Source organism: Panthera leo, chromosome A1 (assembly GCF_018350215.1).
Source record: "Panthera leo isolate Ple1 chromosome A1, P.leo_Ple1_pat1.1, whole genome shotgun sequence".
NCBI classification, from domain to species: Eukaryota; Metazoa; Chordata; class Mammalia; order Carnivora; family Felidae; genus Panthera; species Panthera leo.
In genome coordinates, this window is record NC_056679.1 from 205,861,052 (window position 1) to 205,874,657 (window position 13,606).

Genomic DNA, 13,606 nt, shown 5'->3' on the forward strand with positions numbered 1-13,606 from the left:
GAGAAAGGGAGACATAGAATCCAGAGCAGGCTCCAGGCTCTGAGCTATCAGCACAGAGCCCCACGCGGGGCTCGAACTTGTCAACCGCGAGATCATGACCTGAGCCGAAGTCCGATGCTCAACCGACTGAGGAACCCAGGCACCCCAAGAACTCTTTTCTTAAGAAAGACATAGGGAGACAGGGAAAATACTAAAATGAGTAATAGTACAGATATAGGTGTAGATATGGCTATAAATACAAATATAAATATAATTGCCTCGTGCAATGATCTTAACCTAACCATTTTTTGAAGGAATCTTTCTTGGTTGAAAACAGTGAGGAAAGTTTTTGGGAGTTATCTGAAGCCCCTGATATTCTGAGAAATGTACAAAAAACATAGTGAAATATTAGAAACGGTATTTGTTTGCTGCCTCTGCAGACTTTGGCCATTGTTAAGGCACATGGCCCCACGGTGAGCCTGCTGCTTCATCGGGAAGACCTCTGCGAATATGCCCTGGACCAGGTACCCTGGCTCCTGAACCAGTATAAAGACAAAGAGATTGATTTCCACGTCACTCAGGTAAGAGCCACGCCCTAAAGGAACCGATTCAGAGTCTACTGGCAACCATCCTGAAAGACAGTAAATCCCAAGAGGTCCAAGGGAACTGAAATACTGGTTTGGGCAGCTGAACTTAAATATTTTTTGAGGAATAGGAGGTAGAGAAGAGGTTGGCATAGCTGGGTGATGGAATCTCCAAAAAGAGATTAAGAATTTTCTTTTCAAGCTGCTGAGGCACAAATCACTAAAGAAAACTGGTAACTGCAGGAAGGTGATGGGTTTGTTTGCCTCACAAAACATAATTATTTGTCTTCCACATCCTGTGCTGCTGCTTCACAGGCAGCCTCCAACTAACGTTTGAGAGCTTTCATTCTAGAGTCTAAAACAAATATTGACCGCGGTGGTCCTTTATGATGCTGCCCTTCCAAAGGGCTTGAGAAAAACCATCTTTATCAATTTACTCCACCAGGTAAGAAAACCCTGCTGTCAGATCTGATTGTTTCACTTTCACTGGTTTTCTGTTGTTAACATCTCCCTCCTGGTTCTTCTTTCTCATTCAGGTGTGCAGAGTTTCAGAGCCTCCAGTAAAGGAAAATGAAATTGAAGCTTCAAGCTGTTTCCTCATTCTAGGTAGGACCCAGCATCCAGAGGGTTTTCAATAAAAATGTTTCCCAGTGATGATGACAACAATGATGAAGGGTGTGCAAACTATCACATTAGTTATTTCACACACACACACACACACACACACACACACAACATTCCTTCAAACTCACAGTATTCTGTGCCTCTCCCTATCCTACCCATTCCCAAGAGAAGCGCAACAGGTAGGGGAATCAATTACTCTGGTTTCCCCGGAAGTCCTTTACTTCTAGTTCTAAAACCAGAAAATTTCCAGACATACTTTGGGGATTAACCCCTTTCCAGATATATGGTTGGCAAATACTTTTCCCATCCCATATGTTGCTTTTTCATTTTGTTAATTTTTTTTTTCTGCTGAGCAGAAGATTTTTGGCTTGGTATAGTTCTGCTTATTTATTTTTGCCTTTGTTGCTTTTGGTGTCAAATCCAAAAAGATCATTTCTAAGACCATTGTCAAGGAGCTTACCACCTATGTTTTCTTCCAGGAGCTTTATGGTTTCAGGTCTTACATTCATGTCACTTTTTTTAATTTGATCTTTGTATATGGTATAAGGTAAGGATCCAGTTTCATTCTTTGACATGTGGCTGTCCAGTTTTTCCAACACAATTTATTGAAGAGTCTATCCTTTCCCTGATATATTTTTTGGCTCCTTTGTCAAAAATTAATTGACCACATATGCATGAATTTATTTCCAGGCAAACAAGGGTGAATTGGTAATCCTAGGGATACAAAATGCTTTTTTTTCTTGGTATTTGAGTTTATTTGAAACTGTGTCAAACCCAAAGTCATGCTTTTTTTCTCCCTGGTTATCTCTTAGTACCTATTCCTTCTCTCTCTCTCTCTCTCTCTCTCCCTCTCTCTCTCTCTCTCCCTTTACTCTTTCCCTTTCCTTCTTGCTTTCACACCACAATACCACTCGTTGTCTGGTTAGAATAACAGGAATGAGTGGTAGAGGGAGCACAAAGCTCTCAGAGTCAGTATACAAACTCTGTTCTGACATAGACCCTAAGAAGTAAGGACAAGAGCAATCCCATACCTCCCAGACATCCTCCCTCCCCCAAAAATGTCATTTCTATTACTTCACTACATACCTTTCTATTATATCCTAGGTCTTTCCTAATTGATCCCTCTGTTTTTATTCTTTCCTCTGTTCTATGCTCGATGTAATTAACTGTTTCACTTTATCTCTGATAATTGTGAACCTAAACTGCTCTACTCACATCAGGCCTTCTCTCTCTTCCCTGCTTCCTCCCTTACTCATGTAGCTCTCTAGTTCCACAACTGGTGAAGCATCACTCCAACCTTTGCCTCCATGTTCATAAGGCATTCTCCCCCTGTCTCCTCTCCTTTCCTCCTCTCATACTGAATTAGGGTCAACCCTAGTAACCTTATCTTAATTTGATTCCATTGTAAAAAACCTCATTTCCAAATAAAGTCATATTCACAGGCATGAACCAATGTGGACCTAAGTATATAAATCTGTCTTAGTGACCAAACTGCCTGATTCTGTGTTGCTAAAGATGCACGAATATCATAAAATCTAATTACCAACCAAAGAGTGACAATCTTCATAGAATCCCCCTTTTCCCATTTGCAAGTATTTTACCTAAGGTGAAAATGAGTTCTGTGACCAGCATTTATTCAACCTTCAGCCCATTCCAACCCTGCAGACCTGATGGAATTTTTTGATGAACAATTGAGAAATAATAATGAAACCTTTCGAACGGGAATCTTGACTTTGTTAAGATCGGCTATCAATGCTGAGGGTAAGCAAAGGGATGAAGTCACAATGGTTTATTTTGTGCCAAGAAGAAAACTGAAGCCTATGCATTCTCTAACTCTATTCTATGTCTTTGGGGTGTTTATAGAGGATCACATTCAAGTGAAACTCTGTCTTCTCTGTCATCTACAATCTACTAATTTTAAACAGGCATTTTCAATCACCTCTCTTCTTTCATGATATTTAGAGATATACCTAGGGGAGAAGGACAAGTAGAATTAGAATTTAAAAGATCTAGTAAGCTGGTTAAGTGGCCCAATAAATAGAGAGTAGGTGGGAGGATGCACCCTAGAGATTAGTACATTTAGAAAAGAGCAGAATTTAATGAAATATCATATTTCATTAATGCCAAGAAGCACATACTTTCATGATATTGGAGTGCATCTCATAATTGATACCATCTTTAATTATAATCAGCCACTATAAGGGGTTTTTTGGTACAATATAAAATAATGATGTCTCAAAAGTTGATGATATCTTGGATTCAATACAATATGAATTATATTACATTATAATATTGTTAAAAATTAAGTTAACCCTGGGATTTACTGAAGAATCAGCAGACAAGAAACATAGTCTCACAAAATTTAAAGCTAATCCATTGGGCATGATATATTGAGTCCACTTTGGAACCTAACATTTTAAACAAGACGAAACCAAATACAATAGGGAGCAAAGAGAGCAATTAACATCTTTTAAAAATTGGAAAAGAAGAGAGTAAGAGAAACTGAATAACATGAAATGTTACGGACAAAAGACTTTGCAGTTATGTGCCATAAGTCTAATAGGTTTTCATCACTCCTAGAACATACTGTACTCCTACTGAACCCAGTCTCTTAATTTCTCTCCCTGTCTTTCAGAGCCCAAATTGAGGGATTATATCACTTCAATTGAAAGAACAGTCAAAGTTGTCATGGGCGACCTCAGTATAAAAGTAAGAGAATTAATGGGGACTTTGATTTTTGATGATGTTTTAATGAATTAATGAAATGGTTTTGATTCTTTAAAAATATACTTATGAGATTGCTTTATAAAGAGCTCAGTGATGAATTCTATTTTTAGTAGAATTCCATCTTTCCCTGAAAGATAAACGATATCAAGGTAAATTCTAAAGTACACTCAGTTCAAGGGCTTATTAGTATAAAAAAAGATTTTTGCCTAGAGCATCACAGAGCTATGCTCCTCAAATAGTTTTAAAATTGTTAATTATAAAAATAACATATCTTCCTCCAAAAAAATAATAACCCCTAAACCTGTTTTTTTTTTTTTTTTATTTTAGCTTAGATATCCTATTTTCCAACTAGGAAGCACCTACAGCAAGTCTTGAACATAGTAGGTTGTGCAATATTTCCTGATTATTTGATTAAAGCATTCCATATCAGAAAAGATATATAACTTGTACTGAAACAAATATAAGAAGTAGAAATTATTGTATTTTTTAAATTAAAACCATATTTTGTTTGGATCAAAGTCCTGTACAGAAACCAATGAAAATAAGAAAATCCCCTAAGAGGCTTTGGTCTACAATGATTATAACAAAAGCTATGCAGTAAATAACAAAAATTATGTTAAGCGAACTAAGTCAGTCAGAGAAAGACAAATGCCATATTATTTCACTCATATATAGAATTTTAGAAACAAAACAGATGAACATAAGGGAAAGAAGGAAACAGACTGTTAACTATAGAGAACAAATTGAGGGCTGAAGTGGGGGTGGGTGGGGAAATGGGCTAAATGTGTGATGGGGATTAAGGAGGTCACTTGTTGGGATGAGTACTGGGTGTTACATGTAAGTGATGAATCACTAAATTTTATTCCTGAAACCAATATTACACTACATGTTAACTAACTAGAATTTAAATTAAAAATTGAGGAGCACCTGGGTGGCTCAATCAATTAAGCATCTGACTTCCGCTCAGGTCATGATCTTGCAGTTCATGGGTTCAAGCCTTGTGCTGGGCTCTCTGCTGACAGCTCAGAGCCTGAAGCCTGATTCATATTATGTGTCTCCCTCTCTCTCTGCCCCTCCCCTACTTGCACTCTGTCTCTCTCTCTCTCAAAAATGAATAAACATTAAAAATAATTTTTAATTGAAACAAAAAAATAAATAATAAAAAATAGTTAATAAACAGTGGAGTGATTACATATAAAAAACCTTGTCCAGTAAGTGGCCAAGCCAACTGAAAAAGCTGAGCCAACTAAAAGAGTTTAGGGTAGAATAAAAGAGGACAGAAACTTTAAGGAAGTCCAGCTCCCCAGGCAAAAATAGAAAATTTGTAACTTTTTTTTCTCACTTAGGTAGACTACTAGTACCTTTATGCTAATTGCTAATTGCTACCATGTGGCCTAACTCCTTATTCAAAATTATTCTTTTTTTTCCAACTCTCCATTAAAACACCCATTCAGTAAAGAATTAGATCTGAGCTTTCATTCCTCAGGGAAGCAATCCAATAAGCAAAACTAATTATTTAAACATTGTAATACAGGTTCATAATCCCTTGTTCTAATCCCTGGGGCCAGATATATTTCAGAATTCACAACCTTCCTGATTTCAGAAAAACATTTCTGTGACAGGAGTCACAAACTCATTAATATCTCTGCAAGAGAACATATGCATATTCACACTACATTGAATAAGTAAAGACCATAGTTTTAAAACAGTTCAGTTGAGTTTTGCCACCAAATGAGTTAGTGCCAAACTCAAGAAACAGAATTCCAGTTTCCAGCGTTATTTGGGTTTTGAAATTGTAGGTAAAAGATTGTAGATCTGTAGTTCAACTTGTTATCTTTCATTGAGGATTTTAAAAGCAAGGCAGTGTTTTTTTTAGCCCACAGTACCAAAATTTCATCATCTATAGTAATAGAGGATATGTTTTGGGAACTAGGGAGAAAGATTTTGGCTGTAGAGAGCTTTTCCCAAACATTAAAAAAAAAAAAGCAGAAAACAAAAAAGGGGTGCCTGGGTGGCTCAGCCAGCTAAGCCTCCATCCCACTCTTGATCTCAGCTCAGGTCATGATCTCATGTTTCATGACATCAAGCCCCAAGTCAGGCTATGTGCTGACAGCACAGAGCCTGCTTGGGATTCTCTCTCTCCCTCTCTCTTTGCCTCTCCCCTGCTCACGCACTCATGCTCTCTTTCTCTCTCCCTGTCTCTCAAAATAAATAAATAAACACTTAAAAAAAGAAAGAGATGCTTTCCTGTAACCCCTTAAATCATAAACTATAGCTTTCTTCCTCCTCCATCTATTTATAGTACCATCATTCAATTTATACTCCTTTTTGGAAAGGTTCCCACTAAATGATCCATGAAAGTTAAAGGACAGGAGAAGCTAAATTTATATTCTGCCCATTGTAGAAGAATGTTGCAAATACATTTTTCTGATTCTAGGTAAGGAATTCCACTCTCCTCCTTATCCAAACCATGTGTGAAAAATGCTACATCGAAGCCAGGGAAGGATGGCCACTGATTGATTACATCTTCTCCCAGTTTGCCATGTCCAACAAGAATCTGGTATGATGAAGAGGGTGCGGTTTTGAAAGCTATACTGTAACCAGGACAGTTGACTCAACTGGTTTGTTTTTTTTTTAAATGGCTGAGGTTCAATTCAATGACTGATTTAGAAGTTATATTTCAATCTTATCACTTTCATTGAAAGATTTTTCAGCCTTTATTGTTCTCCTCAGTTTTCTTTCACTGATACCACTTTCAACTTATGATAAACCCCAGGTAGGTGAAACTATGGTTTTCCCTAAGGAGGAGACAACTTTCCTCAAAGGCTTGGGACAGGGGTAGAGAAAATGAATTACTTCCGAGAAAACAAGACACATCCACTCTTGCTGCACTGGGGTTGACTTCCTGAAGACCATGTGGGTAAGAACTCTGTGATCTTAGTAAGACCATGACAGCTGAAATTACAGTCCACTCCACTAGGAAGCAGTGTCTTTGAAAATTTTGCCCCAGAGAAAATGGCAAAGGCCTGAGGGAGAGAGAGAACATCTGCAGTTCAAGGATCCTCACAATTTTTGCTTTTCTGCTTTATCCAGCAGTGTGTGTTCTAACCCATTCCTCCAAGGAACACTTTAAAACAGAAATCAGATACTGAAGACCAAGATTGCTGGGTTCCTTGAGCCCCTTAATTTGAGTGACTACGTCCTCCACCCCAGAGTCTGAGAACGCATCCAAGTAAGGTCAGAGGGGATCAGCAGGAGGGACTATTAACAAGTCACCTGTTTCATCTTTCTTGAAGGAAAAACCAATGAAACCTAATTCCCATGAGGATGAAAAGGGAGAGAAATCTGTTCGGGAACTAAGCCTTGAGGTCTTAAAAACCCTAGACCCACTGGTCACTGGCATGCCTCAGGTAAGGGGTCTTTTGTCACCACTGACAGTTACTTTGATCATCTTTCTGAAGCTCTGCCCATTTAGGAGTAAAGACAAGAATTTGTCCTTCATGTGTCATCAGCTTTTTGATGCTCTCATGAGAGGAAGTGCATTACCGTGCTCAGTGCCCCAAACATGGTAGTTTCTCAAAAACAGGTGTTGAATTAACTCGTGATCTCTTATATCTGGATAGCCAATGAGAGTTTACAAGCACCTTAATATATTGTTTCTCTTCTTCCCCTAACATATCTAGACATAACAGTAAGTGATGTGTGGAGATATTGATTCAGTGAATGCTAACCTTTTCCCATTCATCTGGGAAGGTGTTGAAAGTACACATTCTCAGACTTCACCTAAGGGTTAAAAATAATCTGCACCTTAAGGGGAATAAGCCTCAGAAGCTGTATTTTCCCTAAGCAAAAATAACCTGAGAAAGGATTAACTGACTAGAAATGCATAGCACAGACAGGAGAAAATCAACAGACCAATTTAAGTGGATCAGAGTTTCATCTAGGATGGCATTTTAAGATGTGGTTCTTGGATTATCTAAAATATTTCTTTAAAATGCAGATCTCCATACCTCAGACCTCCTGAATCAACGTTCTGAGCAAGGGGCCCATGAATCTGAATGCAAATAAGTACCAATATTTCTGATGCATACTAAAGTTTGAAACATTTCAATCTAAAGATAAATGATGAAAAGAAGTCTCAGACCATACTCTTGTGGGCCTGAAATGCCAAATCACTACCTTGTGTTGGATAGCCATTCAAAATTTGAAACAAAAGCTAAACATTTAAAATGATAACTTTAGGGGCACCTGGGTGGCTCAGTTGTTTGAGCATCTGACTTCAGTTCAGGTCATAATCTCGCAGTTCGTGGGTTCAAGCCCCACACTGGGCTCTGTGCTGACAGCTCAGAGCCTGGAGCCTTTTTCAGATTCTGTGTCTTCCTGTCCCTCCACTACTCATGCTCTGTCTCCCTGTCTCTCTCTCTCAAAAGTAAATAAACATGAACAATTAAAAAAAATGTTTTTCTTAATGTGTATTTATTTTTGAGACAGAGAGAGACAGAGCATGAGTGGGGAGGGTCAGAGAGAGAGGGAGACACGCAATCTGAAACAGGCTCCAGGCTCTGAGCTGTCAGCACAGAGCCCACGTGGGGCTCGAACTCACGGACCGCGAGATCATGACCTGAGCTGAAGTCAGATGCTTAACCGACTGAGCCACCCAGGCGCCCCTACATTAAAAATTTTTTAAATGATAACTTTAAGAGATGAGTGTATTTACATAAGAATAGATTAAGAGCAAAAAGAGGGAGCTTGAGATCAGCTCCAACTTACAGGAATGGGAGCAGGGTCATGAGAGAAGGAAAGAGATATGGAGGGGCATGGAAGATCTTATAATGATAAAAGGACAGGGCTTGGTGATTAAGTCTGCGTGACAAGACAAAAGGAAGAGTCCATGTTGACACCTAGGTTTCCATCAGGGCAAGGGAGTTTTCCAGAGAACATGAAACAGACTGACTATAGAAACAGGTGTTCCAGAATTTCAGAGCAAGAAGGTCAGCACCTGGAGCACAAACAGTAGCAGCAGCCCACTCACTGTCTGTGCCCAATCATCCTCTCTCAGAGTAGTCCATTCCAGTCTTTGAGTTTGGGGATGTATACAACTTATTTTGGGTTGTCACATTGATAAGAGGCTTTGTGGCACTTGGTGAGTGGAGCCCAGGGATGCTAGACTTCCTGCATTTTGTAGAACTCATCTTCACGATGAAGGATTGTCCTGCCCCAAATTCCAGCAGCAAACCCATGCAGAAATGCTGAGTAACACTCACTACAACTAGCACCTGAAAATGAATGTGCTGTGCAGAGATTTTATATGATGACTTCATTTTGATTTGGCCTGAAGAGCAAAAAAAAAAAAAAAAAAAAAAAATAGCAAGTGAGAGAACCTACTCTAAATCAGAGGGCAACACAGAGTGAGGACCAAGGAGAAATCATGGAAAAGAACAAGCAATCCTTGTCTTGTGCCTTGTTTCCACAGGTGCTATGGCCAAGAATCCTGACTTTTGTAGTACCTGCAGAATACACAGGAACTTTGGACTACCTGTTTAATATCATCAGAAGCTTGATTATGGCAGAGGAAAGGAAGAAGAATAATGCACAGGAGTCAACAGCACTTGTCATCTCTACAGGAGCTGGTGCGTACATTCAAAAACAAAGCAAAACACTTCTCTTATGAGATGTTCATTTCCAGAAAGGCTACAGTACCTTGACCATACACCCAACTCCAATCTGAATTTTTCTAGCTGCCACAGCAATAATGAAAATCGCTTTCTCTTTCTAGTGAAACTTCCTTCACCACAACAGCTACTGGCCAGGCTTCTGGTGAGTGAGTTACAAATAACTAATGCTGGCTAAATTTAAGCCAATATAGATCATTGAGTTCTTTTTATTTTAACGTTTATTTATTTTTAAGAGACAGAGAGAGACAGAGTGTGGGGGTGGGGAGGGCAGAGAGAGAGGGAGACACAGAATCCAAAGCAGGCTCCAGGCTCTGAGCTGTCAGCACAGAGCCCGATGTGGGGCTTGAACCCACAAACCGTGAGATCATGACCTGAGCTGAAGTCAGACGTTTAATGGACTGAGTCACCCAGACACCGCATAGATCATTCAGTTCTAAATAAATGTTAATAAAAATTACGCAGCAACTCCAAACCAAAAGAAACACTAGAAAGGCATAATAAATGTTCTGCTAATGACACTCATTAAGATTGCTGGCAAGATTATCTTCTCACTCTGAAATGCTTGTTAAACTTAATTTATTTTAAAATAAGCATAGACTGAATTTGATCCCTAAGTACCATTCAAACAAATTCCACATCTATTATTTAGATTTCCTTCTTTCCCCCATAGATTGGGGAACTTAAATCTAAATCTATTATTTAGATTTCCTTTTTTCCCCCATATGTATCATTTGCTCAAATACCATTTCTACAGGCCCTTAATTAATAAATATATCTAAGTGTTGGTACCCTCCATTTATTTTTGGTTGATGGTTTCTATATATTTTTTCACCTTTATCCTCAGATAAAAATTGGAGAGTATTGTCTAAGTATTAGCTTTGCTCTAAAATAAGTAAGAACAGACTGATGATTTGTTAAGATTGTCTACCGTAGGAATCAAGGGAATCCAGGATAGTGATAAATAGAAAAGGCAAGTAGGACTTTTAAATATACTTCAATTTGATTTGCCTTTTATCTTCCATTTTTTCAGGTAATATCTATGCTTGCCAGTTTAGGGAAATTATGTGGCGCTGGTGCAATAGGACTTCTGAAGATATTGCCTGAAATAATTCACCCAAAATTGGTAGACCTATGGAAAACACGCTTACCTGAGCTCCTGCAGCCTCTGGAAGGTACAAGCATTGGGATCAGGTCTTTATCCAACGAGGCAAGAACACAAAGAAAAAGGCACCACTTCTCTGTCTAAAACCATTATTGCTCATTCTAGGCAGTTAAAACAATGAACTTGATATGAAAGGTAGACAGCTACATTTTTTCCTTGACTCCTTATGTTCTATTTCTCTACCAAATACTTGTACTACAGGAGGATCTGGGGGTAACATTCTTAACAGGAACTCTTACTTTCGCTCTGGTCTTTTCCTTATATTTAGAGAAACTCCTTTTTGGTATTGTTCTAAAAAGTTATTACTATTTATGTTAGAATATTAAAATATGGTCACTTCAGTAGTGACTGTTGAAAGTAGCAAAAAGCCTAAATTCTTATCATGGATTGAAGACTTTCTGCCCACCTGACTAGCACTTAAAGTTGGCAACATAGTAAATTACATCTGAAATAACCATCCTGTGTAAAGCTTGAAATGGGGCTCCAGCATCCACTGGGGACCTGGCAAGGGAGAAACAGAGTCCTGAACTTTGTTTTGCAGTTTATTGCATCAATTTCTATTTCTAGGAAAGAACACTAGCATCGTGCTATGGGAAACCATGCTGCTTCAGGTAAGGGGAGCTTCTAGACTAATAGTTCATGATGGGGTGATGAAATCCTCTAGAGTTACCCATCTTCACTACAAAGATCTGGATACCAAAGGACAGCAAACAACATTTCCTTTCCTTAACAAAAGGACTAGAATGTTAGAAGTGATCACTTCAGAAGTACAGTCTTTGTATCACCGCAATTTGGACAATAATCTTAAATCTTTGATTTAAGAGTTTCAGATAGTTTTTGAAGATGTCACTTACAAATATTTGTGTCTTTCTTAAATCTACTCTAATTTTCAGTTTTTCCTCTCCTTATAATTGCATTCTTTTACTGTTTATATAAAGAAACACAAATCGACATAATTTCCACTTTTATGCTTCTAAATGTAACTGTTTCTTCCTCTTTCTGTTTCTCACCATATTTTTCCTGATTTCTAAAAATTAGAGGGCCACATTACACCATTTTTCCAGAAAAAAATCTCTTAGCTATAAATTTGTTGGACCTTTGGAACTGAACAGTGCCACAGACAGTGCCAAATCCCCCAAATGGTAAATTGCAGGTAGGAGTTGGATATTGGCTCTACAGAGAGGATTCTGATTTCAAGAGCCTACAGGAGGTCAAGGGGTTTGTGGGTAGGAAGCTTTTAATCAAGCAGGGTCTCCGTTCATAACCCACCTACATAGAAATTAACTATGGCTTCTTAAAAATCTCAAGTTTTAGTGACCTTTCCACATCACCTCCATGTGCCATCACTGCCCCTTCCAGAATCAGAATCTCTAAGACTGGTTCTTGAGAACTCCATGTTTTAAAGACTCCCACAAGGGATTCTTATCCGGTATGAGATTTGAAAGCAACTACTCTATTCTCCTGGTCCTTAATTCTAGGATCTACCTCTCCTAAATTCATGCTTCTTTTATCTTCCCCCTTCTCTCTCTCAAAATTCCTGCCTTATTTCCCCCCCACTACCATTTTAAAGTAACTTTTCTTACTAGGAGAGAAGGTTCTTTTTCCAGAGGGAAGCCTCGAGAACATTCTTTTCCCTCTTCCAATCTTGGGTGTGCTTCCATTTAGTCTTCTTCTTCCCAAACTGCTTGCATGTGCCTTCTTCTCTTAGACTTCCAAGGCTGTTTAATTTCTTCTCATCAAAGGACCCACTCACTGAATGAGTTCTTATTAAGAAAATACATAGAAATCTTCATTGGTTTTGAAATTAAATGTTCTTTTCTAAGCTTAAAGTAGGGAAAACACAGGAGAAATAATTGGCTTTAGAAATTTCAATGGCCTTTGTTCTCCAAAAAGACAAAAACACAATTTTATGTATTGTTCAATGAAGAAGGGCATGGGTTCAGATGACTGAGGCCCTGGCTCAGAACAATTGGTGAAACCAGGAATATTTAGTTATTAGAGTTGAAGTTAGCAAAATGTACTTGTACATTTAATTGGTCCTTCAAGACATTTTAATTCTTTATTCAAAAAATGTCCCTTTCTCTTAGTATATAATAAAACAAACTAACATTGACAAATGGAGTTTTCCAAATCTGATTAAAACTTTAAAATGTTAACTTTAAGTTTCAGAATGGATTAGTTTCTATTTTAATCCTTTCAGCAATTTTTATTAAGAGGAAAAAGGAAGGCATTTACATGGAGTTGCTTCCACATTCTGTGTAACTTGTTCTTAAAGGGAATTCAGAACATAACAGAATATGGCTATTAAAATAAACTAAGAGGGGTGCCTGGGTGGCGCAGTCGGTTAAGCGTCTGACTTCAGCTCAGGTCATGATCTCCCGATCTGTGAGTTAGAGCCTGGCGTCAGGCTCTGTGCTGACAACTCAAAGCCTGGAGCCTGCTTCAGATTCTGTGTCTCCCTCTCTCTCTGCCCCTCCCCCGCTTGTGCTCTGTCTCTCTCTGTCTCTCAGAATTGAATAAATGTAAAAAAAATTTTTTTAATAAATAAATAAATAAGATAAAATAAGAGGGGGGACCTGGCTGGCTCAGTCTGAGGAATGTGCAACTCTTGATGGCGGGGTTCTGAGTTTGAGCCCCACATTGGGTGCAGACATTCCAAAAAAATAATAATAATAAATAATAAATAATCTTTAATAAAATAAGAGGAAAACTTCCAAAATGACCAACTTTTTGAATGGGAAAATGAATAATCTCATTCAATATGTATCTATTCTTTGAAAAACTAAGGTAAAAAAAGTACCAAGAAAGTACATTAACCAGTTGTGTTCATATCTAACTTCCACTTCCTGCAACAG

The 13,606-nt window shown here is 38.3% G+C and overlaps 1 protein-coding gene across 4 annotated transcripts in view; it reads left to right on the plus strand.

Annotated features, from left to right (window-relative positions):
• MROH2B (maestro heat like repeat family member 2B) overlaps positions 1–13,606 on the plus strand; it is a 72,543-nt gene that overhangs the window by 11,477 nt on the left and 47,460 nt on the right. For all 4 annotated transcript variants that reach the window (XM_042951271.1, XM_042951244.1, XM_042951253.1 and 1 more), the window contains 11 exons: positions 420–560; positions 916–1,008; positions 1,100–1,169; positions 2,835–2,948; positions 3,823–3,896; positions 6,352–6,474; positions 7,211–7,324; positions 9,388–9,544; positions 9,691–9,731; positions 10,620–10,761; positions 11,319–11,362. In XM_042951271.1, coding sequence (XP_042807205.1) covers positions 420–560; positions 916–1,008; positions 1,100–1,169; positions 2,835–2,948; positions 3,823–3,896; positions 6,352–6,474; positions 7,211–7,324; positions 9,388–9,544; positions 9,691–9,731; positions 10,620–10,761; positions 11,319–11,362 — 1,113 coding nt within the window. The remainder of the gene's footprint in view (positions 1–419; positions 561–915; positions 1,009–1,099; positions 1,170–2,834; positions 2,949–3,822; positions 3,897–6,351; positions 6,475–7,210; positions 7,325–9,387; positions 9,545–9,690; positions 9,732–10,619; positions 10,762–11,318; positions 11,363–13,606) is intronic.